The 25416-nt window shown below is 51.5% G+C and overlaps 2 protein-coding genes across 5 annotated transcripts in view; both read left to right on the top strand.

Moving 5' to 3' along the window:
- Window positions 1–3969, top strand: part of DNAJC27 (DnaJ heat shock protein family (Hsp40) member C27) — a 56963-nt gene extending 52994 nt beyond the window's left edge. For 3 of the 4 annotated variants that reach the window (XM_063078643.1, XM_063078650.1, XM_063078649.1), the window contains 2 exons: window positions 2050–2182; window positions 3368–3969. In XM_063078643.1, coding sequence (XP_062934713.1) covers window positions 2050–2182; window positions 3368–3505 — 271 coding nt within the window. In that variant the 3' untranslated portion in view covers window positions 3506–3969. The remainder of the gene's footprint in view (window positions 1–2049; window positions 2183–3367) is intronic. The other variant, XM_063078644.1, reaches the window with a different exon arrangement.
- Window positions 3970–4109: 140 nt separating this feature from the next.
- ADCY3 (adenylate cyclase 3) overlaps window positions 4110–25416 on the top strand; it is an 80827-nt gene continuing 59520 nt past the window's right edge. The window contains exons 1-3 of the mRNA XM_063078642.1: window positions 4110–4167; window positions 4812–4984; window positions 7520–8363. Coding sequence (XP_062934712.1) covers window positions 7689–8363 — 675 coding nt within the window. The 5' untranslated portion in view covers window positions 4110–4167; window positions 4812–4984; window positions 7520–7688. The remainder of the gene's footprint in view (window positions 4168–4811; window positions 4985–7519; window positions 8364–25416) is intronic.

Here is a 25416-nt window from a genome sequence, read left to right as displayed (position 1 = left end):
CAGCAGAAATCACCGCCATGTCTCTGTTTTCTTGCAATCTTGTCTTGTACCTTAAAAATGGATACAAATTTGTGCATTCTACTCCACAATAAATCCCTGATGGTTTCACAGTAAAAAAACAGTGATTAGAATTATTTACCAGTTAAATTACTCGACGTCTCTCCAAGAAAAAAATCATTTCAAGGGGAACGGATGTCCGCGAACTACCACAGAGATTCTGCGGTTTTTGCCACCTCCGGCTTGTCTCAGGATACCTGGGGGTATGTGTTTCTTTATTGAAGAAGCTTCAAGGTCTGAGAAGAGGATCCAACAGATTTTTTTTTTTTTAATTCAACAAAGGACATTGAGAATCTGTCAGGGGCTGGCGCACCAGATACTAAGGTGACTGAAGGCCTTGCCCCTGAGCTTTAAACTCTAGCAAGCGGGGGACAGTCATGTAAAGTTACAGTAAACCCCAGTGCATGTTAAAGTATAGGTGTGAAAATGTGCTATTGGATCCTGTCATAACAAATTACCACAAACCAGGTGGCTTAAAACAACAGAAAGTTATTCTGTCACGGTTCTGAAGGCTGCACGTGTGAAATCAGGGTGGTCAGCAGAGCCTCTCTCCCCCTGGAGGCTCGCGGGCAGATCCCTTCTTGCCTCGTCCAGCACCTAGTGGCTCCATGTGACCCTTGGCTCCCTCAGCTGCGGCCACACCCCTCCACTCTCTGCTTCAGTCTCCCCATCACCTCCTCTGCGCCTGTCTTTTCTCTTACAAGGACACTTGTCATTGGATTTAGGGCCACCTGGGTAATCCAGGATGATCTCATCTCAAGGTCCTCAACTTAATTACATCTGCCAAGACCCCCTTTTCCAAATGAGGTCACATTCACAAGTTCCAGGGATTTGGAGGTGGACATATTTTGGGGGGGGGGTTCACCCTTCAACCCACTACAGATCTCTAAGTAAAAACTGACTAATGTTACTCGGGGACAGCTACAAAGGGAAGGAGACGTTAGCTTAGTTAATCCCCTAGCACATAGCGAGGTGGGCGCCACTGTTACCCTGGTGCGGGGACAGCTAGTCCACAAGATGTTTAGAGAAGTAGGGACAAGATCAGATTTAGGATTGGAATGATCATCCTTGTTGGGGTGTAGAGAATGGTGGGGGATGGGTAGAGAGGAAGTGCAGGGTTAAAGGACCCTTTAGATATTTTTTATCTACGGATGAGGGCTTTGGCCCAGCCCTTATTTAAGGCCCCTTCTCCCTGACCTCCCTGGACTCAGCTCTTCCAGCCCCGCTCTTCTGGGTGTTGTTGACTTTCCACGCACAACAGAGACCATGGGGGCGGGGTCCTTCATCTCCTCCCGGCCTGGGCCCTTCTAGTCAGCTCTTGTTGTTCTAAAATCTTTTTCTGCTCTCTTATCCCCAGCAGGCCGGGCAGCGGCTTGTTAGCTCACATTGCTGTGGTGCCTCTTCCCGGGGGTGGGCCTGGCCTGAGCGCTCTTGGAAAAGTGACATGCCCGTGGAGACCTCGGGATTACTCAGCAGTCACATGTCGCTCCATGGGCGTGCATCTTCCTCTCCCCAAATTTAACCTCTCCAGGCCTCCATTTCTCTATCCGGCTGGAGCAGAATGATGTCTGGAGTCTCCTTCGGCTCTAACCTGGGGGAGCCATGACTCTCCACGCTTCCTTGGCTATAGATTAGGCACTGGGATGACAGGCCACCCTGGGTTACAGAGAAGCAGTGACTAACCTAAGGAAGCCCCCTGAGGACTGATCGAGCCGGACTGGGTGCTGGGTGGTCTAGAGCACCGGCCTCTGCCCCTGCCTAGGTGCGGGGTCAGGAGCAAGTTCCCTCACGTCTCTGAGCCCGGGTTTCCTCACCCGTCAAATAGGGACATCCGCAGTACCTCCCGCATCAGAGGGGACAACGCCAGGAACGGTGCCCGAAGAAGGGAGCCGCAGGAAGGGGAGGCGCTGCCACCGTTCTTGTGGGGGCTGGAGCCAATGAGTGTCAACTGACGTCGTGCTTAGTGTTTACTTGACATTATTTCACCAACAGGTCATGGAAAAGCTACTTTGCTCTGAAGATGGGGCTGGAGGGACCAGACGACCTGGTCCTTGCTCCTGAGGTGACACTCACACCCCAGATGGGGACAGACCCGGAAACATCATACCCAGCCCAGGGAAGGCCAGTACGTGGACATCTTTGCCCTGCTTCCTCAGCTCCTCTTCCGTCTGCCCACCCAAGGGGCTAACACAGTGCCCAGGGCAGCGAGCAGGGCCCGCACCGCTGTGGGGACGGCGCCAGCAAGCCCGGCCAGCGCCCGCCACGACGGACGTCTGCGCCGTCTGCGCCTGCGCATGCCCGCTCACCTGGGTGCACCTGCTCACCCGCACTCACCTGTGCTCACACGCTCACCTGCTCACCCACGCTCACCCACGCTCACACACACACATGCTCACCCACGCTCACACCCACAGACGCTCACCCACGCTCACACGCTCACCGATGCTCACCTGTGCTCACACACACACGCACACACACACATGCTCATCCACGCTCACCCTGCTCACTTACCCACGCTCACACACACAGACGCTCACCCACACCCACTCACACGCTCACATGCTCACCCACGCTCACCCTTGCTCACACACACCGACTCACACTCGTATCAACAGGAATACACGTACTCACAACACTCATGCACCCACACACTGTCTCACACACTCACACACACAGTCACACACATCCACAGTGGCCCAATAAGTGACCCAGACACAGAGTCAGGGAGACTAACAGGGAGGCAGAATTACTGAAAGACAGAGACAGAGACAAAGAAATGAGAACACACAGATGGGAGATGCTGTCACAGGAAAACTGCAATGGGATCAAGAGAGGCCCGTGCATGTCACCACAGAGAGGGCTGGAGGCAGAAGGCAGCCCAGCCCAGCCCTGTGTAGGTCGTGCTGGAACAGAAGCAGCCAGCGCTGCTCAGCCATCCTGCCGTGCGACGGACCGAACTCCATTTGATATGTTCCATACAGATCTGCCAACCATTTTTGCTCCCACTAATCTCCTTCCTCCTGACAATGACCCTGCCTAGGGGTTAGTGCTACGTATTGCACCACAAGGACATTGAGACTGGGGAGGCTGAGTAATTTGTCCAAGGTCCCCAACTAACATCAAGGCCAACGCACAGGCCGGGCTCTCTGGTTACTAAGTGCTTGCTCTTTCGACTGTGCCATATGCTTCTCTCTGCCAGGTGACAGGATCCAAAGCTCTGCATAGAGTTCATAGAGGCCCTGAATGGGACACTCATGTGTCATGGGCCACCTCCTCCAGGCCTACCTTTCCACTCCTGTCATTGCTGCAGGCACACCTAGGAGCACCGTGCCAGGTGTCTGCACTGAGGATCTCTCATTTCCTGCCCTGGCACCCACTGCCCAGTCTCCTTGATGCTTGCACAACCCTGGAAGAACTACAGAGTGAACTCTCAACAGGCAGCCCTTAACCAAAAGGGGAGGGCACGGGCTGGAGGGATTCTTCCCTCTCAGGCCTCCAGTGTGAAGTTCTGAGGTGCCTTTGGCATGCCTCCTCAAAAGGTCCTGGAGGGATTGAGCTCCCTTGCCCATGGCAGTGACCAGCTCCATCACAAACCCTTGTATTTATTGACTTTCCTGCCTTCTCTGTTTTATGCTTCCCAGGCCTCCACTCCATTCCCCAGAATCACTTCCCCAGTTAAACCACCTACCTGCACACAGGCCCTTGACTTGGGCTCTGCTTTCAGGTCCCAAACAGGGCTCTCCTGGTGCCCGGCACCAGGGGAACGAATGATTTTCTCTCTCCTCCCACTTCTCTTTCCCCCAGGACACTGGAGTTCTGCTGTGATCTATTGTTTGCTGGATTCAGGAGCCACCACATTCCCAGGGGGGCCAAACCACTCTTGTTTATCCAATAACAATTAATTCTCAGCAATCATCTCTAGTCTGTACCATGCAAACAAAAGGATGCCCTCAGCAAAGTGGCATCCCATCGGGTAGATCCTGGGATGGAGCAGGGGGGTCAGGAGGCCCTCCAAGTTTCTACCCAAGCCCATGACTCTGTCTTCTCTTCAGGACATGCATCAGAGGCAAATCATCCATGCAGCCATTCAGGGTCTCCGGTTGTGCACATGTAAGCACGAGTGCCAGCATGTGTATTTTAAAGACAGACTTTATATCTTTTGATCACAAAAGCAAAGCTTGCCAGTTGTCTAGGTTACAACAATACAAAATGTCCAGCTTGGAAACTGATAGGACCTCCCCCATAATCTCACCCTTTTCACTTGAGGGTGGTTAGTTTTAACTGTCCTTGGACCAGGACATCTTCAGACAGCATCAGAGAATGAGGCCAGTTGGTCCCCTCAGGGACAGCTAGTGCCCTTGTAAAGTACCATTTCTTCTTAGGGAGATCATCCATTCATTCAATGACTGTGTTTGAGTATCTGCTAGGCGCCAGGTACTAGGGAAGCTGCTGTGAACCAGACAGATGAAACTCTCATGGCATTTTCTCTGATCTCCTCCATCAGAGGAGACCTTGAGCAGCTCTCTTGTTCTGGAATATTCACCCAGATGCTTCTGGCTCCCAGGGGGGCCGAGTAAGGGGCTGCAGCTCTCCAACTGTGCTTCCTACATCCACAGGGAAGGGCATGCCCATAACCCAGGATGGGGAGCAGGGATGGGACTGTGCTGTGGGGCTTCCTACTGTTGGGTCTTTGTCAGGAGACTACAGCCACCTGGGATGTGTCCAATCACATCCTTCTCTCTGGCCCATCTCAGGTCAACTCAGCAAGAAGTCACCTCTAAGTGTAACCTTTGCACACCCGAGGGTCTGCCTTGTTGGTGCACATGGTACCTTCACAGAGCTGGCAGCATCCTGAGGGCAGGGGCTGGATGGCGCCTCTGGTCTCCCTGATGCCCTGCCCAGCTCTCAGCACACTCCTGCTGAACAGGTACCCACAGCAAAGAGAGGAGGGTTGTGGAAGAACAGGGAGTGGGGCAACGAGGCCAGCAGTCAGGGGCAGGTGGGGGGCAGGAGATCAGGGGTTTTTACCAGGGGTGTCTCTGTGTGGAACCCTCTCCCTTCACTGGGTGGGTGGGGAGGAGAAGCTGGGGCATGGGTGGTGGCAGAAGGCCTAGCAGGGAGACCTTGGGGCCCAGGAGCTGGGCATGGCCTTGCCAAGCAGGTGCCCCACTGAGAGCCACAAGGGTTGGCATGTGTGCCAAAAGGGGGAAGGACTCACAGAGGGTGCTATGTGGTGTCACTCATGCCAAAGCAGGCCCAAATACAGTATTTACCAGCTTTTTGCTTTTATTAACCCATGTCCCTTTGTTAAGCATAAAAGTCATACCCTCCTTTAACACATGCCTTCATGTGACATTTAAAAATAATTTTTTGGACCGCAAACAAATTAAAACAATAGGGAAAGTGCTGCTCTATTCAAATTATACTTCTCCTAAATCTGATGTTATGTCCCCCACCTTTGGAATCAAAGCCCTGAGAAGTTTGGGCTGAGGTTGGTGGCTTTTTAGAGTTATAATGAGGGACTGATAGAATCATTAGTAACAGCATCAATTCTCTGATAGATCCATTCATTCCCTGAGGGATGAGAGTTGATGCCTGAGGTTCTGGCAAGAGCACCTTCGGACCTCAGGGGCATAAGAAGGGATGTCCATCAAGGGCCTGGGTGGCCCAGTCTCTCTCCTCTCTGCCCCATTTCTTCAGCTCTCCCCAAGGAAGCCCATTCCGTAATGCTGCTGTCTGTTCTAAGCACCCACCTTCCCTCCACACATGCTTTTGTTCCAAAACAGCCTATCTCCCTCCTCTTTCTTTACCTAAATTCCTAAAGCCTGTAGTTGATCTTAGCAAGGTGTTCTGCCAAATCCAAGGAAAGTACTTTATACTTTGGTGTAAGAGACTGACAGGCTTAACCATTCAAAGGAGCGCTTGGTTTCAAAAGGAGAGTTTGTCAGTTCAGATACATCTCTAATGGCTAGAATGGGGGTCTTCCAGTTCCACGTGCTACCACCCCCTCCTACCGCTTGCTCCTAGCACAGGGCTCAGCCGCCGGAGGCTACAGAAGCCTCCGGGATTTGGACTCCCAGCGCGGGTGCGGACACTTAGGCCGGGCGCGGTCCCCAAACCTCAGCCCCATCCCGGAAAGAAGCCCCGGCAGAGGAGAGGGCGACTGGGGTGCCCCCTCACCTGGGGGAGCGCACGCCCCGGTCTTTCACCCTTCAAGCCAGGGCCTGCCTGGGGAATGGCGTGGATTCGCCCCATTCTTCCCGCCCGCCGCCCAGTGGCATGGGGTCACCGGGGTCACCAAGGTTCCCTCCAACTCTCGTCCCCGCCGATCTGGGGTCTGGAGCCGGGCGCCTCCCCGCCCCCCCCCCCACAACTCCGGGACGCTCTGCCGGGAGGGCGGCGACCGCGGGGAGGGAGGGGCCGCTGCCGCCGCCCCCTCCCGCCTCCGGGGGCCTGGAGCGCGCGTGGCCCGGGAGCCGCCGGCGCCGCGCGGGGACTCACTGTGCAGCGCGCCGCGCCCGGACTCGGCTGGCTCGCTCGGCGCGCGGGCGGCGAGAGGATGCTGGCGGGCTTCCCCGGCCTCGGCCCGCGCTCCCGCCGGGGAGGGCCTCGAGCGCGCCCCTAGCCGCCGCCACCACTGCGGGGGCGAGAGGACGGGGTCCGGCCGCGCCGCCGAGCCGCAGCCCCAGGGGCGGGCGCGCTTGGCCGGGGCCCCCGAATTTTCCGGCTCCCGTCGCCGCCTCCCCGTTCCTCCTGCGGCCGGGCGCCTGTGGATGCTGAGGGGCAGCCGTGCGCCTCTCGCGGCCGAATCTCGGGCCTGACGGCCGGGGGCCCGGGGCCCGGGGCCGTGGCGCGGACGGGGCGGCGCGACCCCGCGGGGAGCAGCCCCCGGGCGCGCTGAGCCCTCCCGCCCCGGCCCGCCGCTCGCGTGACCCGGCCCCGCAGCCCGCGAGGGGACCGTCCCCGAGCGCGCGGCTCCCGAGTTCCCGCACAGGTAAACGCAGGGCGAGGGCCGCGCTTCCGGAGGGAAGACGGCGCTCCGAGGTCGGAAGGGGCGCCCCACAGGAGCCGAGGCTGCAAGGGCTGGGTGGAAGGAGGAAGTAAGGGAAGGAAGGTTCGGGAATGCCCAGGATGGCTCTGAGTGCTTTCTGGCACATTTCGTTTTCAGCCTCTAAGGATTGGGCCTGGAGGGGATTTAGGCGAGGAAGTCGGGGACGGGGAGAGAAGACGCGAGGGATGGAGAGGTGACTGGGCCCCTGGGCCAGCCGGAGGCAGGAAATTGGGTGTCTGGCGTGGACAGGACTCAGTCCGGGTGCGGTGGAGGGAGGGCGGGCGTGGGAGGCAGGAAGGCCCGCTTTGGAGGCTGTTGCAGCGAGGGTTCTTTTATGAGGGGTAGGGTGGGTCATGAGGAAACCAAGCGTAGGAAGAAAGAGGTGCGCCTGCTTAGCGATGTCCCTTTAAGTTCCAGATGATCAGCGCTACCTGTGCCCCGGAAGCCCCCTCTGCGTTCCTGCCCGGGGTGGCCGCCCCTCGGCCCTCCCACGGTCTCAGGGAGCCCTGGTAGGTGGCCTCTTCCGGAGCCCTTGCCCCGTTCCCCATCAGCTTCTCCCGGGACGCGGATACCAGCCAGGATGCCGAGGAACCAGGGCTTCTCCGACCCCGAGTACTCGGCCGAGTACTCCGCGGAGTACTCGGTCAGCCTGCCCTCTGACCCTGACCGTGGAGTGGGCCGAACCCATGAAATCTCTGTGCGGAACTCGGGGTCCTGCCTGTGCCTGCCTCGCTTCATGCGGCTGACCTTCGTGCCCGAGTCCTTGGAGAACCTCTACCAGACCTACTTCAAACGGCAGCGCCACGAGACCCTGCTGGTGCTGGTGGTCTTCGCAGCCCTCTTCGACTGCTACGTGGTGGTCATGTGCGCCGTGGTCTTCTCCAGCGACAAGCTGGCTCCGCTCGTCGTGGCTGGCATCGGGCTGCTGTTGGACATCGTCCTCTTCGTGCTCTGCAAAAAAGGGCTGCTCCCCGACCGGGTCACCCGGAAGGTGGTGCCCTACCTGCTGTGGCTGCTGATAACTGCCCAGATCTTCTCCTACCTGGGCCTGAACTTCGCTCGCGCCCACGCGGCCAGCGACACGGTGGGCTGGCAGGCCTTCTTTGTCTTCTCTTTCTTCATCACGCTGCCCCTCAGCCTCAGCCCCATTGTGATCATCTCTGTGGTCTCCTGTGTTGTACACACGCTGGTCTTGGGGGTCACTGTGGCCCAGCAGCAGCAGGACACGCTGAAGGGGATGCAGTTGCTGAGGGAGGTGAGTCCTGCCTCCTTTCCACCCTGCCTCTTTCCTTTGCAGCAGCTCTAACCGAGGGGGGACCTGTGGGTGGGGAGTGTGGGGTGGGGGTGGGGGTGAGGGTATCGTTTCTCTGCCCTGGAGTCAAAATGTGTCCTGGGAGGCCTCAGGACCTCTGGACTGCCTCTGTAGGAAGGACCACCTCTCCCCAAGTCCCTGGCTTTGTTCTCTGTGCCACTGCCCAGAGTTTGCCAGTTCTTGGCCCCTAGGGAAAGGAGGGTGTCAGGACATCTGGCCTCAGGCCCACTCTGTGCCCTGTGCCCAACCTAAGTGGGTGACAGGAAACCTGCCTAGGCCTGGTCTCAAGGCCATTTCCCTATCAGTGATGGTTGATGTCAGGATCAAAAGAAATGTGGGCGAAAGTGCATTAGGATACATGAAGGGCTGTAGATAGGGAAGATGCGATGATCATAGATCCTGCTTCTGCTGCCAGGAGCTCAGGTGCCACAAGCAGTTGGGTGATGTGTGGAGTGGCAGTCTACCCACAGAAGGTACAGTGTGGGAACACAAACGGGGACAGTTGTGCCAGACACTGTGGTGTGGGGTCTGCTAGTCCTGGAGGATGCGTTCTGCTAGAAGGGGTGGAATTTTGGCCTCAGTTTAACGAATAGTATTGTGCTTCCACCAAGTGCCAAGACCCCTGCTGGGCTCTGAGGGGCTACAGAGACAGAGGGATCACGATCCTAGCCGTCTGAGCTTATGATCTGGTAATCCACTGGCGGACTCCATGCAGCTTGGTGTCAGTGATTTCCAGAGTCTTACTTCTTACCTTCTACCTCCTTATTTTATACATGAGTTCAGAAATGGAAAGTGACCTGCTCAGGGCCACACAGCTGGTTATGGTAGTCATGTGGCTAGAATGACCATTTCTTGATTCCACGTCTAGCACTGCTTCCATTTTGACCAAAGCCATTACTGTTGTCTCCTGGGGGTGGAGGCTGAGTCTCCCGGGGCCCAGTGGTGCCGTTGGTGGTTGATGCAAGAATTCTCTGGGGCTGTCCCATCGCTGCGCACCGGTTAGAGGAAAACACATGTTTTAACTTTTTCCTAGTTCTTGGACCAAGGTTCCTATTGTTTCCCCATTGTGGCTCACGTAATGACCTGTCTCAGGGAAGACTTGTGCCTCTTGATTTTGCAGGAGCCCAGCCCTGGACTTGTGCACATGGATTCATGTGGGCACACCAACGGTTCCCTTTGTTTTTGTCCCAATGCCCTGTTCTTCCAAGATGACAACCTGCCATTACTGTACTGACTTCTGGGACTAGTAGGCTTTAGCCTGTGCCTCTGCCAGTTGAGGGCCCTGCTATCTGGGGAAGATTGGTGACAGTCATTCCTACTGGGAGTCAGTAAAAAGTGCAGCTTGGGGGCAGATAGACACGTGGGCCTGGCAGCATTTGGGGTCTGGGATCAAATTCTGAATGATTACCTTCTACTGAACAGTCACTTCTGGCCCTTTTCTCCCTGCCAGGGTCCCCGGACCACATGAGTTTCCCATATGCTGTGCTGTCCATTAAGGGGGCAAACGGAAGTTCTCCCCATTGGAGCGCAGAGGTCTCTCCTCTGACCTCATCTGAACCTACTTATTGGAGAGAGTCTCTTGGTAATAGGGAAAGAGGGTCTTCTACTAAAATTCAACAGTCATCCCCTGAGCCATTTTCTGGTCTGTACAGAGGCAGAGAAGGGACGCTGCCAAGATGTCATAGATTCTGGGGTTTGACAGAAGGCAGACATGGGAGACAGTAGGCAGTGTGTGTCCCTGGGGAGTCAGCAACCCAGTGACCAGAGAACCAGGCAGAGATGTTTGCATCGTGTTCGGTGTCTGGCCTCCTAGCCTCGTGCTGGTCTGTGGTCGAGAAAGACTTCCCCACTTCCTGTCCCTGGGTTTCTCTGGCTGGTAGAGGGGGCCTGACTCCTACTCCGGCTCTGTTCCATGGAGGGTGGGGCTGGGGTGGTGTCAGCACTGAAGGGGTAACCTCCTGGTGCCAGGAGAGGCAGGGAATTCTTGCTGACTTGAGCCTCCAGCAGCCCTGGAGGCCAGTGACTGGGCCATGGAAAGTGGTCACTGTGAGCCGTCTTCGGGTGAAGGGACATATTGTTTCACTCCTTTGCTCCTTTCTCTACTCATGCCTCAGCCTTCCAGTTTGTTCTAGAAACGGTCAGAGGATGTTAGCATAGGCAGGGCCTGGGAGAGCACTAGCATACAGAGGAGGAAACATAGAGGTGGGCAATAATTGGCTCATGGTCCCACAGCTCATTGGTGGCAGAAACAAGACTAGAGCCCAGGTGTGTTGACTCCCAGCCCAGGGCTCCTGTGCGGTTGAGGAACGTTTGTGTGTGTTCTGTGGGGATGTTTGTCCTATTAGACCGAGAGCTGCCTGAGGGCAGGAACTTGCATCCCTGCCCCACCTCCTGGGGACAGTGACTTTCTGCTTCCCAGCCATCCCCACGCCAAAACTCAGCAGAAGGCACAGCATGTAGTGGGCTCTGGGCCTCTGTTCATCGACTAAATGGAAACACCAGTTATTTCTATTGGGGGCCCTGCTTTAGCTGGTCCCAGGTCCTTTTTACTTTATCACTAAGGAGGTTTGGGGATGACCCTTCAGGCCTGTGTCACTCTAGGCCTCATGTCCCCAGGTAAGCAAGGAGCATCTTTTGAGGCTCCTGGAGCTTCCAGGTAAAATGGCTGTGGGGCCATGATCCAGACAAGGTGTGGCCACAGGGCTGAGTCCCTGCCTGGACGCCTCATGTGCCACTGCTTGGAGATCACTTCTGAACCCATGATTGCTGGTCTTTGGGGACTGCTAAGAAGCAAAACCCCCAAAATTTAGGAAACAAACAAAAAAAAAAAAGAGAGGGAAATAAGTAAGTAAAAAGTAAAAATATTAGCATCCTAGGGAGAGCATGACCTTGGCATGGAAGCAGTGCCCGGGACGCAGTTTTGGGAATGGAGGGGGCGGGGAGAGGGCTCTAAAGGTCCTGCTGGGAGCCTGAGATAGAAGGCAGGAGGCCCCAGCTTATAGTGGGCTGTGTTCCAGAAGTTTCTGAGTCACTTGTTTGGGACTAATGTGACTTTTTAAAAGGTGTCTGGGTTCCCAGGCCCACCCGCCAATGTCTCCTTAACTCACAAGTGTCCCTGCATTTGGTCTCTGAATTCTGTGGAAACTAAGCTCAGGGACATGTGGGTTGCTGTGGGGAGAGACACCTGGGACTCCTCTGTCCCCTGAGCCGTGGAGTGATGCGTCATTCACCTTCCCTGCTGCTCCTCGGGGCCTGCGGCACCTCCTGGAATGAGGCTCCATCAAGGATAGGAAGGGCAGGGGCTGGAGGACCTGGACGTGGACTAGGCGGCCAGGCCCCCTCCCAGCAGGTGACTCCCAGGAACTTTCTCCAGACCCCAAACCCCTGGCACCACCTTTCTTTTCTATCTCTTCCTCCATTGCCTGTTGACTCTGGCCAGGGACTCCCTGGGTCAGTGGAGGATAGACTCAGCTTCACAGTTAGAAGCAGACACCGGATTTCTGGGGGCTTGTGAGTTTTGTGTTTTGGTTGCTGCTGCCACTGGCTGCACTGAAGAAGCCTTTCCACTGTCCAAAATCTTCCAGGGCAGCCCTCGTCTCCCACACCCGTACTCGGCTCCGTGGGGAAGGACAGAGGCGCACCCGGGGCTCACGGCACCTGAGATGTCCGAGGCAGCCACACAGCCTGTCCGGGGCTCTTCTCAGGAGGCCGGCAGGTGGGGTTCCAACAGGAAGTGCAGGTGGAGTCGGGGTGTGGGATGGGGGGCTGGGGCTTACTTTCAGTTCATGAGTAAATATTACCGAGCAAAGAGGACGGGCCTTGCAGCCTGCAGGGTCTGGGGATAAAAAGGGTCAGGCCACGTGACGGTCAGGAGCATGGGGGGCACAGGGCTGGGGGCAGGGGAGGGTGATGAATCAGGAGGAGCTGCCCTGGCAGGGTTTCCCCATGTCCCTCCCCTTGCCTAGGTCCTTGCCCCAGGACCTCTTATGGCACCACTTGCCCTTTACCACCCCAAACTGCCTTGGGGGGAGGTGAGGAAGCAGGGGCAGACCGGGGGCAGGACCAAGACCAGCAGGGCCCACAGCTGATGGGGGGATGCAAGGGAAGGGGGGTGAAAACGCAGCCGAAATGTTCAGGAGTTTTCCTTTGACCATGGCTGCTTGGGAGACCCTCACACGCACCAGCGTACACCTGTTAGCTTCTGAGAGCTCCTTAAAGCAATGAGTCTGTGGCAAGTGAGCTAGTAACCCCTGACACATATTTTTTAGCCTTATTTCATAGCAGAAAGGGTATTTGGGAGCAAAATTCTCTCATGGAATGAACGACCCATTAAGACCTTTATTCGCACAGTATGCGCAGTATGACGTGGCGAAGCTGTGGAAGGTAATGCCATTCGTATCTACAGATTACATAGCAAATCATTCACCCAGTGAAGGGACATTTGTTTCCAAAGGGCTGCAGCAGGCAGGCAGGGAGAGGGAGCTGAGGCTTCCAGAGACAACTCTGTCTGCAGGCTGGGGTCAGATGTCATACACACATCGTACGTACCATTTAATCCTGCATGTTACTGGCTCCGTTTCACAGATGAGGAAACTGAGGCTCAGTGAGGGTGAGAGAAGGTAGAGGAGAGGCTGAGTAACTGAGAAGGGGTCACCAATGAGTGAGAAAGTGGGATTGGGGGGTGGCTTTCCCGAAAGCCTCTCTTTCTCTGGAACCCAGGCCTTGTTCCTGCTTCTCTGGTTGCCCCCAAATGTCTTCACTAAGCCATGCTGAAAAACAGTGCCAAGAGATGGGAGGCCCTGAAATACATTAGGAAGCACCGCCCTCTTCCCCTGGGAATTGGAGGGGAGAGAAGCCCATGACAGAATGTTCCTCGTGGGAACAGGGCTAGAGTCCATGAGAGACGTGGTGGATTGAGTTGGAACAGGAGCTGGGGTGGGGTGGGCAGGAAGGCAGCAGACTGGGGGCTTCCAGCAGCCAGAAAGCAGTCTAGGTGGGAGAAGTGTGCCGGAGACAGGCTGGGAGGGGCGCACTCACCCAGTTCTCAGGGCACCACCACCGTCCCAGGGTGAGAAGGAAGGGGTCCTCCAGCTGTGAAGAGTGTGCAGATGGGTGTCAGTGGAGGAACTGGAATAATGAAGGGAACCCCAGGGGCCATTGAGTCCAACTGCATGTGACGAAGAATGATCCATTTTTGAACATGCAAACTACTTTGCAGAAAATCACCCCCTCAATCCCTTTTCCTGGTCACATTTCTCTGCAGCCTTTTCTGATCCTTATCTACGTGTAAACAGCTTTTCCAGTTTGTCATCATCATGCATATGCGATTTAGGCCCCACCTTTCCCCTGCGTTATTTCACTGACATTTTGCTGTGAACATCGGAGTCCTCGGGTTTATTATTTTAAATCAGCACTTTATTATTTTAAATCGGCTGGGTTTTTCTGGAGAGGAAACTGAAGCCCAGGCCTGTGCCAGTGGTGGGTGACTGGTTAGCTTTGTATGTACACACGTGTGCATGTACACACACACACACACACACACACTCACACACTCACACTCACTCTCTCACTCCTGATCTTGATCTGCCCAACAGTCCTGGTAAGTTCTCTGTGAGATGGCATTGCTGGGACTCCGAGTTTATTCTTGTTCTGCAGTTTCTTCATAAACGAACAGCAAATCCCACTAGTGTGGCCCAGTCCTGAATAAATATTCAGACCTTCCCCACACCCCCAGCTGTCCCCTCACCAAATTACGCATTCTTGATGATGGACTTCCGTGAGTACATGCCCTTTCTAGCACTCAGACTCAGAGACGGCCACGTGCAGCTCCAGGCCTGTGTGCAGAGAGGATAGGCGAGGTGGCTGCTGCATTTACCGAGCTCTTGCATGTTGCAGTTAAGTGTCTTCCAGCAAGAGGCAGGTACTATTTTTATTTTACAGATGGGGAAATTGAGATGTTTGACAATTGAAGTGACTTGTCCAGGGCTACATAGCTAGTAAGTGGTGGAGCAGTATTCAAAACGAGGTCAGTGGGATTCCAGACTTCCTTCTCTTCTGCAATCGTAGAAGAACCCCTTAGGTCTTCCCTCTGAGCCTGTTGAGATACAGTTTCAGGAGGGTTGGGGGTTTGGTTTCTCAACCCACGAGCATTAGAAGGAGCAACTTGGGGATGAGGAGGTGTTTCTAGGGTTGTGAAGGAGCATAGCTATCTGGGGGGTTGAGCGTTGCAGCCAGCAGCCCCTGGACACCTTCCGGGGCTGCGGGATGTCACCACATTACAGGATAGTGTGGTAGCTGATGTCGACAACAATGACCAGCTCATCCAGAAAATATTAAATTACATTTAGCATAAGGTGAAGTATAGTCCTGCATCCTAAAAAACACTTTTCTCAGAAATGGAGAACACAAGTTTGGACAAATGAGGAATCTATTTGGGCTCTCTAGGAAATTGAGTAATGTGGGAGAGCTCATTTCTCAGTGGCCTTACTGTATATATATATATGAGGGTACTTCAAAAAGTTCATGGAAAGATTCATATAATCTTTCAATTCTTCTTTTTCTTTAACTTTTTGAAGTACCCTCATATGTCTGTTTATTTATCATGTGTTTCAGTTATCCATTGCTCTAAAACAAACAATCCCAAAACTTAGGGGCTTAAAAGGATAACTGTTCATTACTTCTCACAATTCTGTGGGTTGACTGTTCGGCAGGGCCACTTCTCTGCTTGCCACGGCTCTGGCTGGGCTCACTCCCGTGGCCGCCTGGACTCGTTCATGCTGGCAGGTTCTAAGAAGGTTTTACGCGTGTGTCTAGAGCCTCGGAGCTTCTCCGTGTGACTTCTTCATGTGGCTGTCTTGGGCTTCCTCATAGCATGGTGGTCTTGGAGAAAATGGAAGGTACTGGAGTTTTTAAAGGGGCAGCTCATCACAAAGCAAGTCACAAGGCTTACTCAGATGGGAGGAAATTGATTCTACCCCTTGATGTGAGGGTGATGTGTGTACGGGTGGGAGTGAATTGATGGCAGCCATCTTTTGAGGCTGTCTCCCAAACCAGGACACACTTGGGTGATGCTGGGAAAAAGGGTCTAAATAAAGCCACTAAATAAAGCTGGGTCGGCTATGGACTGCTGTCGGCTATGGACTGCTGTGCACCAAGGATGCCTCGAAAGTTAGAAACGTGGTCCATAGCAGGGCGTATCTTATTTCAGTAAGTTATTGATTCTCTATGGGATCCAATACATCCTTTCCAAGATTTTTGGGAAGTGTCAGAAACTGCATTGCAAAAAAAAAACCCCAAAACTAAAAACAAACAAAACAACAAAAAAGAAACTGAGACACAGAAAGAGATAATGGCTTGGAGTTCACCTGCACGGGCCTCACTCGCCTTACACGCGTGGGAAGAATTCCTTCTCTTACCTTGTCAAACATGTGGTGGCCCTGAGTCCAGGATGCCGCGCCAGGTTACAAGGAAGCAGTCCCCGCCCCCAGGAGCGTTCAGCTTGGTCACGACCCGGCACCAGTCTCTGGCACCAGTCTTGTCCCTTTCTCTCTACATATCAGCTGGCAGGCAGCTTAGCTCTGATGTTTGTATTCCTTCCCCAGGAGGCAGGGATTTGCTTGTGTGCATCCTTCAGAAACATGTCTAGCGTGGCTTTCTTAGCAGGTTGTCATTTACCTCAAGGGAGATTAAGATCGACGGTAGAATTACTTTACACCTTGCAATGTCTTGGTTGTGACAGCTGCTCTGTGAATGTCTTTTGAATACATACATTCTGGCTTTGCTTTCATCTTTATTTCCTTCCTCATAAACTCTCATTGAGAATGTGAACGATTTTTGGCTAGATCTAGGCCAGGGGAAATGTCTGGTGTTAATCCGAGTGATTTGAGAATGATTTTTTAAAGCAAGATTTATATAACTCTTCAAGAGTGCTAATCAGTACTCCTTTGCCACTTGTTAAAAAGCTCCTTTCTTGTCCAGGTAAAAAGCAGGAAGAGAGGAGGGATCTTAGGGGTCCAGAAAATGAGTCATTGACCTCCTGTTGGCCTAGTTTTAATCTTGTCCTTGGGTAAAAATGATTTGCGTAAGATAGCACAGGAGAGTGGCTGGGTGGAGCTGGCACTCTTGCCATCCTGCCACCCCAGTTGCTCCTCCAGTCTAAAGAGAAACTTCATTCCTTCTGGCACTTATCGAACATTTCGGCGGCGCTGCAAGCACTGTTCTAGGCAGGGTATGCAAGGAACGAGTAAGACTCGTCCCGCTGCCCTCAGGACTTCACAGGCTGTGGTACAGATCTTGCTAGTGAGAGAGAGCCCACCTAGGGAAATTGAGGAAGCCTTCTAAAGAGCTGGCTGTTGAGTTGGGTCTTGAAGGATGAGTAGGAGTTGGCCAGGAGCAGTAGGGACAAGGCTTTCCAGTCAGAAGCATGGGAGGTTCTTACCTGCTTGGGACTGGTGAGAATTCCTGTGTAACAGGAGCTTGAGTGGGTGGCAGGAGCTGCAGAGACAAGGGGTGGAGAGGTCAGATAGGGGAAGGACTGAGAAATTTGGGCTCCCTGAGAATAAATGGTGGGGTTCCACTGCAGGAATTTAAGCAGGGGATAGATAGGATCCTTCTGGTGGACTTGGGTGAAGCCGAGACTGTTTAGGAGGCGGTTGACATGGTTCAAGCATGACGCCAGGAGGGCCACCCACCAGATGGAGCAGGGGATAGAGATGAGTTTAGCTTGAGGTGCCTGTGCACCATCCAGGTGGAACTTCCAGATTATTCAGTGGATAATTATTGAACACCTTCTGTATACCACCAGGCCTTGTACTCAAGACTCGGACCTTAGAAGACAGGTCTGGAGTTCCAGATTTGAGAATCATCAGCCTTCTAGTGGTACCTAAAACTGTAGGGAGGATGAGGGGTTGCCCAGGGAAAGGATGTAGACTCAGAAGGGAAGAGGGCTTAGGACCCAACACTAGGGAGCAGCCTGGTGCGTGGGGGGGGACCCAGCATGGAGCATCCATAACCCTCTGCTTTTTGCCTGGGCCACTGCTTGTCCCAGGTGGCCTGTGATGGGTAGACGGACCATTTGGGAGCGAGAGGCAGCCCCTGTCTGATAGTATTTTGCACCATTGATTCTCTCACGTTGGGGATACTTAAGACAAGCCGAGGCAAGGTGCAGCCAAGGTGCCAGGTGAGGAGCTGCTGCTACCTATTCTCTCTGGCAAACAAGGGCTCAGGAGTGTTTTTTTGTAACCTGGTGGGGGTGGGGAGGGTAGGATAATGTATACAGAGGCAGCTTACAAACGATAGCACACCATGCATATTCTAGTTATTTCTTTATACATTTAATCTTGGCAAACCATGTCTAATCTTTGATCTATGAACCAATCAGACCAAGTTTATTCATTATCCCTTTTTTTTTTCTGTGTAATCAACTGGTTCTTTTTTCCTCGTTGTGAAAGGATTATTATAAATGTTTTAAATTATAAAATGCTGTCTACCATTGCAGAATATTATACTGTTCCTTTTCTGTAGAGCTGTTGGTTACTCTGAATGCATTAATTGTATTTATTTATCATTTACATTTTATTTACTTACCATTATTATTTGTACATTATGTCGACAGATTCATTGTCTCTCCTCTCCCCTCCTGCCCATTTTATGTCTGATGCTTCTTCCTTCCTCTGATCACGTTTCCAGCTGTTTCTCCCAGCAAAATTCCTCTTTTGGTTCCTAAGGAATTCACTTTTGTTAGAAACGAAACTGTTTCCTTTTCCTGGTCCTCTCCTCAAGAACACTTTCTTTCTTGTAAACAGAGAAGTAAATAGCATGTTTCAGAAGAAATCCTACACCCCCTTTACCTCCACTGAAAACCCCAACATCAGCGGACTGGATTTGCACCTGTGCAAGATTTGCATGGTTGGGGTTTGGCGTTCACAGGTCACTTCAAGACAGGTCTCCTGAAGTGTAGTTCGGCACTGGCTGAGTCAGAGCTGGTGATGGAAGGCTGCAGCAGCGCCTGCTCCGGCTTCACATCTGGCTCTAGGTGGGCTCCTGGACTGCTGTTGAGGGCTGAGTTTTTCACCCAAGGGGACCAGTCCCTGAGGAATTTATCCCCATGGGCCAGATTCTTAAAAGGCTGGCCAATAAACTCATGGCTTGGTCAGATCGTGGAAGGTGGACCTCCTACCTTCTTGGGGACAGCGACAGGGTTGCCAGGGGAGGTAATATCATGTCCTTCGTTTGGTACAAATTTGCTCAGTGATTTCCTGCAGGGGAATTAGGGCACAGGGCAGCACATGGTGCTCTGGGTGTCCATTAGCCCCTGTGGGGCCAGGAGCTGACCCTGCCTCCCACAGCTCCTGTCCTAGTGAGGGACGCCTCTGTCAGCCAGAGACAGCTCAGCCTTGCTGCCGGAGAGGGGCGCACGTTCCCACACCCCTACGCATGCTTACGCTTTGTCTTTCATGCTGCAATATTGAGCACTCTGGAAAACACATCAATCCCCCCATATTTGGGGTTGTAGCAGTTAATATTGTATTGCCCATCTCCATGGACAAATTTGGGACATTGCCTCTTTATTTCAGTAAAGGGCCCATTGTAACGTGGTTACTTTGGAAGCATTTCTTATCCCTTACCTGTGTCTTGTCTCAGAACCAACTGACCGCTACAATTATGAACTAGCGAAGGGACTTCTGAGCCCCAGGTCGAGCATGACCCCTGGTAAGCCTTTTGCTTTGGGACTCAGGGTGAAAGCACTGGCTTCCTGGTCGCTTGACTTGGATCACCTCCTGGCTCCCCCACTTACCAGCTGGGAGAGCTTGGGAAAGTTATTTAATCTCTCTAAGTCTAGTTCCACCTCTGTAAAGTGGGAATAATAATGCCTTCTTCACTGGGGCATGCAGCAGACACCAGCAGTGGTGGTTGCTCTGGCTGTGACTGTCACTGTTACTATTATGGGCTCTGAAGAAGACGAGGGGAAAAGCAGCTCCACAGTTCCCACAGGTAACCATTGCCAAGTGTGTGGTATAGATGCTTCCAGAGATCTTTCTATGAATTTTTGTGTCTATGCGAATATATGCACGTTTAGGATTGAAGGATTATATAAGTTTATGCAAATCAGTGAAGCAAGACTCAGCACTGACGTCTGCACCTCCCTCTGTGGTGACTGTAGTGTTCCCCTCAAGGCGACGAAGTGAATCTGCAGTCTGCAGCCCCCTCTTCCTTCAGCCAGGTGGTCCCACTCAAGGTCTACACTGGTGGCTTCTTTGAGGAGCTGCAGCCACTTGTTGAGCTGAGGAAGAGCCAGGCTGGTCTGGTGAGCTGCTTCTGCCTGCTTCCCTCTATGACAGCAGGAAGGAATCTTCGAGGTCCTACTGATGGCTGATGGCAGAGGTGGCTGGGGGTACAGCAGCATCCCAGGCAAGAGACAGGGCCTGCGTTAGACCTGGCACCTGCTGCGGCTTCTGGTCCCAAGTGAGTGGTTCATTCATTGGGACTCGAGAAGGCATCCAAATCCAAACAGCCATAGACTCACAGAAGAGAGGGTGGCAGTTTGTGGGGATGCAGGCAGAGTGCCAGGAGGAGGGAAGCCAGGCCAGGAGCTGGCTGCCAGGGGCTCCGGGCAGCTCAGCTCTGTAGCCTCCACATCCTGCCAAGGGCCGACATTCCTTGTGTTTCTTATTTAGTCTGTTCCTAGTCGTTTTGTCAATGAACAGGAGCTGGGGTCAAACCCTGCCCTTCTGTGGGTGCTGGGGTCTTGGGCAAACCATCTGGTGTCACTGAGCCTTGGGTTCCCCCTCTGTAAGGGCGGGAAGTAAGGAGGATGGAGTGGGGCTCTCTGAGGAAGAGCCAGCCTTGGGGCCCGGTTGCTGGGCATCCAAGGCTGCACCTGCCACTTACCAGCTCAATCATCTTGGTCACGGGGCTTAACCCTCTCTGTGTCTTTAGATTTACTTGATCTCTTAATGAGCTACCGGAGCTAGAGCTCTTAGCATAGCGCCTGCTTCATGAGTTTGCTGTGACGATGATGACAGTGCCAGCTCTTACAGGATTGTGGTAAAAAACCATGAGACCCCAGTGCCAATTCCAGTGCAAGTGCTGTTATTATTAGATGTTTAGCTGTGTAAGTATCCCTATTGGGAGGTGCCAAGCTGCATTTTACTTGAATGAAACCTACCAGTGGGGATGAGTTGGGGTCTGTACCTGAGGGGATCTTGTTCCTGCTGCTCAGTCTCCCCCATGCCCTCTGCTTCTGCCTGGAGGGATGGCCCTGGAGAGACCTACCGAACTTTCCAGAGAAGTGGATGCAAGATCCAGAAGGGAAGTGACTTGGCCAAGGTCACAGAGAGAGACAGTGTCAGAGCCTTGGTCTCCTGGCTCCCAGTCCATTGCTCTTCCAGCCCCTCAAGAGTGAATGGGTGACCAGTGTGACACCAACTGGTACGGTGGGTAAGGGACCTGTGACAGGAACAGGAAATAGAAAGGAGACAGGAAACCCAAAAAGATTTTCCCATGGCCATTGCCGGGCACCGTTCCTGAGTGTCTTGTAGAGCTACAAAGGGTGTGGGTGGGAGAGGGAGGTGGGCGTTGGAGGCGAGCGATGTTGGGGTATGGGGTGACAAGGTGAGTGGGGGGACCGGGCAGGATGCGGTTGCGTGTGTGGTTGTGTGGGAGGATGGTGAGAATGGGAGTGGGGATGGGGGAGGGCAGGTGACCTGCCGTGGCTGTGCTTGAAAGGGACAGCACTGGAGGTACTCTGCCACTGAAAGAGTTTCCAGGGTAAAGCGGGATGTCCCGCGGCTGCAGGTCTTCCCTGGAGAACTGCTCTTGGTGGCATGGTAACTTTTGCTTTTTTCTCCCAGTCTTAGGAAGTGCATTTGCTTCCCTGGGGCCTCTCAGGCCTCACCAGGCCGGGTCTTCTCCTCTGACACCTGGAGACATGCTTGCCCGCTTCTGGTCCTCTGGCTTTATAAAAAGGAAGCCAGAAGCTAGAATTTTTTTTTTTTTTTTTTTTTTTTTACCCCCAGCTCTTGAGAGACTACAGTGAGCGACTGGCCTGAGAGTGAAGTTCCTTAAAGGAGATTTCCTCTGGCTGAGTGTGTCTGACTTAATCTGCTGTGTGGCTCATTCTTCCCTTTAGAAAAAGGAGAGATGGTGCCTGACTCACTCCTTCACAAAGTACTGTGTCCCGACTTCTCTCTCTGAGCAAAGTCCTGCACAGGTGCCTTCTGATATAATCACTTCTCTTACTCCCATCCCAGAGACAACAGCCCATTCCCTTTCTTTCTTCTGGGTCTGAGGGTGGAGCTCGCTCCAGCAGGACTGAAAGGAGGTCCTCAAGCACTGTGGGGGCCTCTGTGACACACAGACTGTGAGAGTTCAGAGAGAAAAGGCTCATGGAGGAGACAGTACTGGGCTGGGCCGTGAAGGGCACATTGGGTTTCAAGCCCTAGATTGGTAGGGGAGGGGCAAAGGTGATTGCTTGTGAACAAAGGTCTGGGAGATCACCACATATGTGGTAACACACAACCTTTGACTGGAGAATTGGGTGTGTGAGATAGTAAGAAAGAAGTCTGGAAGGTTTTGGGATCTGAAATGGAGGACCAAAAAAGTTATATGAGATAGCTTTGGCTATATTCTGTGGACAGTGATTAAAGCCACTAAAGGTTCTGGAGCAGGCAGGTGACCTGAGCTGAGCTGTCCTTCAGGAAGATTATTCTGGTGACAAACTGTGAGGGCGGTGAGCAGCAGAGTTTGTGAGAACCTGCCTGAATGTGGTAACATACATAGAGGTAACATAGAAGTTACCTACAGGTAACTTACCTGTGCAATCAAAGGATGTAGGAGAGAAGAATTTATTTAGCCAGGATATACTGAGGGCCTGCTCGTGTACTTATGGTATTAGAAGGTGCAGAATGGGGAAAAGTCTTGGTTGTGCTCTTGCTGAACTTTTTTATCTAATTGTGAAGATTTCTACACATAGACTGGTGAGAGATTATTTCAAAGTCACTTAGAAGGTAAAAGAAGACAACAACAGCCAGCCACATGCAGCAAAACGGTGGTGCAGAGATAGGGAGTAGCACTGATCGAGCACCTGTCCATGCAGGCACTGGGCCAGGTGCTCTGATCCTCACCCCATCCCTGTGGAGATCACGGGAAGAGACTGAGGTGCTTTCCCAGGCTGGTATTGAGCTTCTGCTCTGACAAGTTCCAGAGTTTTGGCTCTTTATTTCAGGGGCGGGGGGGGGGGGGCTTTGAACCAGGCTTTGAAGTTAATCGTAGGCTATGCAGGCAGGGGACACATTTTGTAAGAAGTCCCAGAGAGAGCAGGAGAGGGAAAGGGAGAGAGAGGGGGAGAGAAGGGGGGAGGGGGAGGAGAAAGAAAGAGAGAGAAAGGAGGAAGAGGAGATGATGATATGGCTGGATTAGGGATCAGGGCTGGCAATTAGGGAAAGATGGGGATGCCAAGTATGGTAGGTATGATAGGCAAGAGGGTTATAGTTGAAAGAGGGCGGGTTGCTATGCTGTCCCTTCCTCTGAACTACCATGATGTCATATCACAAAAAGATAGTGAGACACTTCTGCTTCCATTCAAGAATGAGCAAGACAGTCCGGAATTACCCTCCCACCGTAAACAACTGGGAACTGGACAAAATATGGGGAAAGTCTGTATCAGTTTTTGGATAATGGGCAGTGGTGGACTGTGATTCCTTGTTTAAAACAAACAAGCAAACAAACAAACAAATAACTAACCAAGTGAGCCATATCATCACTTAGGCTTTCTACCTGAAGATAGTTCTAGCACAGGGAGGGAGAACCCAAACAGAGACTGACAATATCACTGAGCTGAGGAGACAGAGATCAGAGTCCGGGGAGGTCAAGGTTTCTAGAATTTGTGGAGCAGAATACCTGAAAGGAGGAAGCTGCAAACAGAAAGAACTACAGAAATCTGTAGAGAGGCCCCCGTGGGATATTTGGCTGAATATCAGTTTACTCACGAACAGGGTAAAACCCTATGAGACCAAACAAGAACGACTGCTGAGGGAAGCTATAAGACAAATACTATAGTCAGCACAGGGCCGGGATTCGTTTGAGTCCTCTCTAGCCAAAGAGGAGACTTCATCAAATACATGAGGCACTCCATAGAGACCAGAATGGTCACGTATCAGCAGTGGGGATATACTATTCCTACATAAGGGTTATGTTGGGCTTAACCTAAAATAGCTTGAAAACAAACCTTGAAACAATCAGATTAGTTCACAACTAACTCAGCAGCCTAACAGGAAAATATCCAACACTCTTTAAAGGAATACAACAAAATTCTGCATTGAAAAATGTAAAGTTCACAATAGGCATCCAGTAAAAAATTACAAGACAAACAATGGAAATGTGACCCACTAACAAAAGAAAAATTATCAGTAGAAACAGACCTAGCATTGACAGAGATGATGGAATTAATGGGAAAAAAGACATTAAAACAGCTATTATAAATATGTTCCATTTGCTCAGGCATGTAAAGGAAAATGCCAAGATGATGAGGAGAGAAATGGAAAGTATAAAAAGACCCAGTAGGGCTGGCTGCTTAGCTCACTCGGTTAGACTGTGGTGCTGATAACACCAGTGTCAAGGGTTCGGATCCCTATAATGACCAGCTGCTGAAAAACAACAACAACAAAACAATAGAACTTCTAGAAATGAAAAAGCAGAATATCAATCACAAAATCAGAAATGGAAAATAAACTAGATAGAATTAATAGTAGATTAGACAATGCAGAAGAAATTGAATTGCAGAAGAAAATGAATTGAAGTTAGAGCAATAAAACTATCAAAAATAAGGGCATAAAGAAAAAATACTGACAAACGGTAATAAACAGCATTGACAGCATGTGGGACAATATAAAGCAGTCTAAGATATGTGTAATTGGAGTCTCTCAGAAGAACAGGGAGTACAGAAAAAATATTTGAAGAAATAATGGCAGAAAAATTTCCAAATTTGATGAAAACTATAAACCCATAGTTTCAAGGAGCTCAACAAAATCCAAATAAATATAAAGAATAAAAATAAATGGAATCACACCCTTTTACTTATTTATAGATAAAGGTACATCATAGTCAAATTGCTTTATAAGTAGACACTCTTAGAACCAACTGGAAAGAAAAGAAAAAAAAAAAGAACAAAGATAGAATGACAGCAGATGTCTGGTCAGAAATTATTCAAGGCAGAAGACAATAAAACTGAAAAATAAAAAGGGTCAATCTAGAATTCTATACCCAATAAAAATATCCTTCAAAAATTAAGGTGAAATAGGGGCCAGCCCATGGCTCACTTGGGAGAGTGTGGTGCTGACAGCACCAAGTCAAGGTTAAGGTCCCCTTGCCGGTCATCTTTAAAAAAAAAAAAAAAGAAGGTGAAATAGACTTTTTTGTAGACAAACTAAAGTTGTGAGAATTTATCACCAGCAGACCTGTACTACAAAAAGTGTTAAGGCAAGTTTTTCGGGCAGAAGATAAAATGATACTAGATAGAAATTTGGACTCACAAAGGAATGAAGAGGCCCCCAAATGGTAAATTTATGGGAAAACACGAAAGTTATTTTTTCTTGTTTCTTGTTTTATCTATTTGAAAGCAAAAATATAAACAAGGTACTGTGGAATTTATAACATATGGAAGCAAAATGTATGACAAGAATAGCACAAAGGGCAGGAGGGGAGATATGAAAGCATACTGTTATAATTTTCTAATACTATATGTAAAGTAATATAATATGGGAAGTAGACTGCACTAAGTTAGTTGATGTATATTGTAAGTCCCAGAGCAACCTAAGAAAGCATAACAAAGAAGTATGACTCATAAGGCAATAATGGAGATAAAATGGATTAATAAACAAAATAATTAAAAAGATGGCAGGAAAAGAGGAAAAAGAAACAAAGAATAAATGAGGCAAGACAAAAAGCAAGATGATAGTTTTAAAAATTCATCCATATTGACAATATATTAAATGTGAGC

Source organism: Cynocephalus volans, chromosome 14, assembly GCF_027409185.1.
Source record: "Cynocephalus volans isolate mCynVol1 chromosome 14, mCynVol1.pri, whole genome shotgun sequence".
In the NCBI taxonomy this organism is placed as follows: domain Eukaryota; kingdom Metazoa; phylum Chordata; class Mammalia; order Dermoptera; family Cynocephalidae; genus Cynocephalus; species Cynocephalus volans.
Note: the sequence above shows the minus strand (reverse complement) of the source record. Positions and strands in the feature narration are given on the sequence as shown.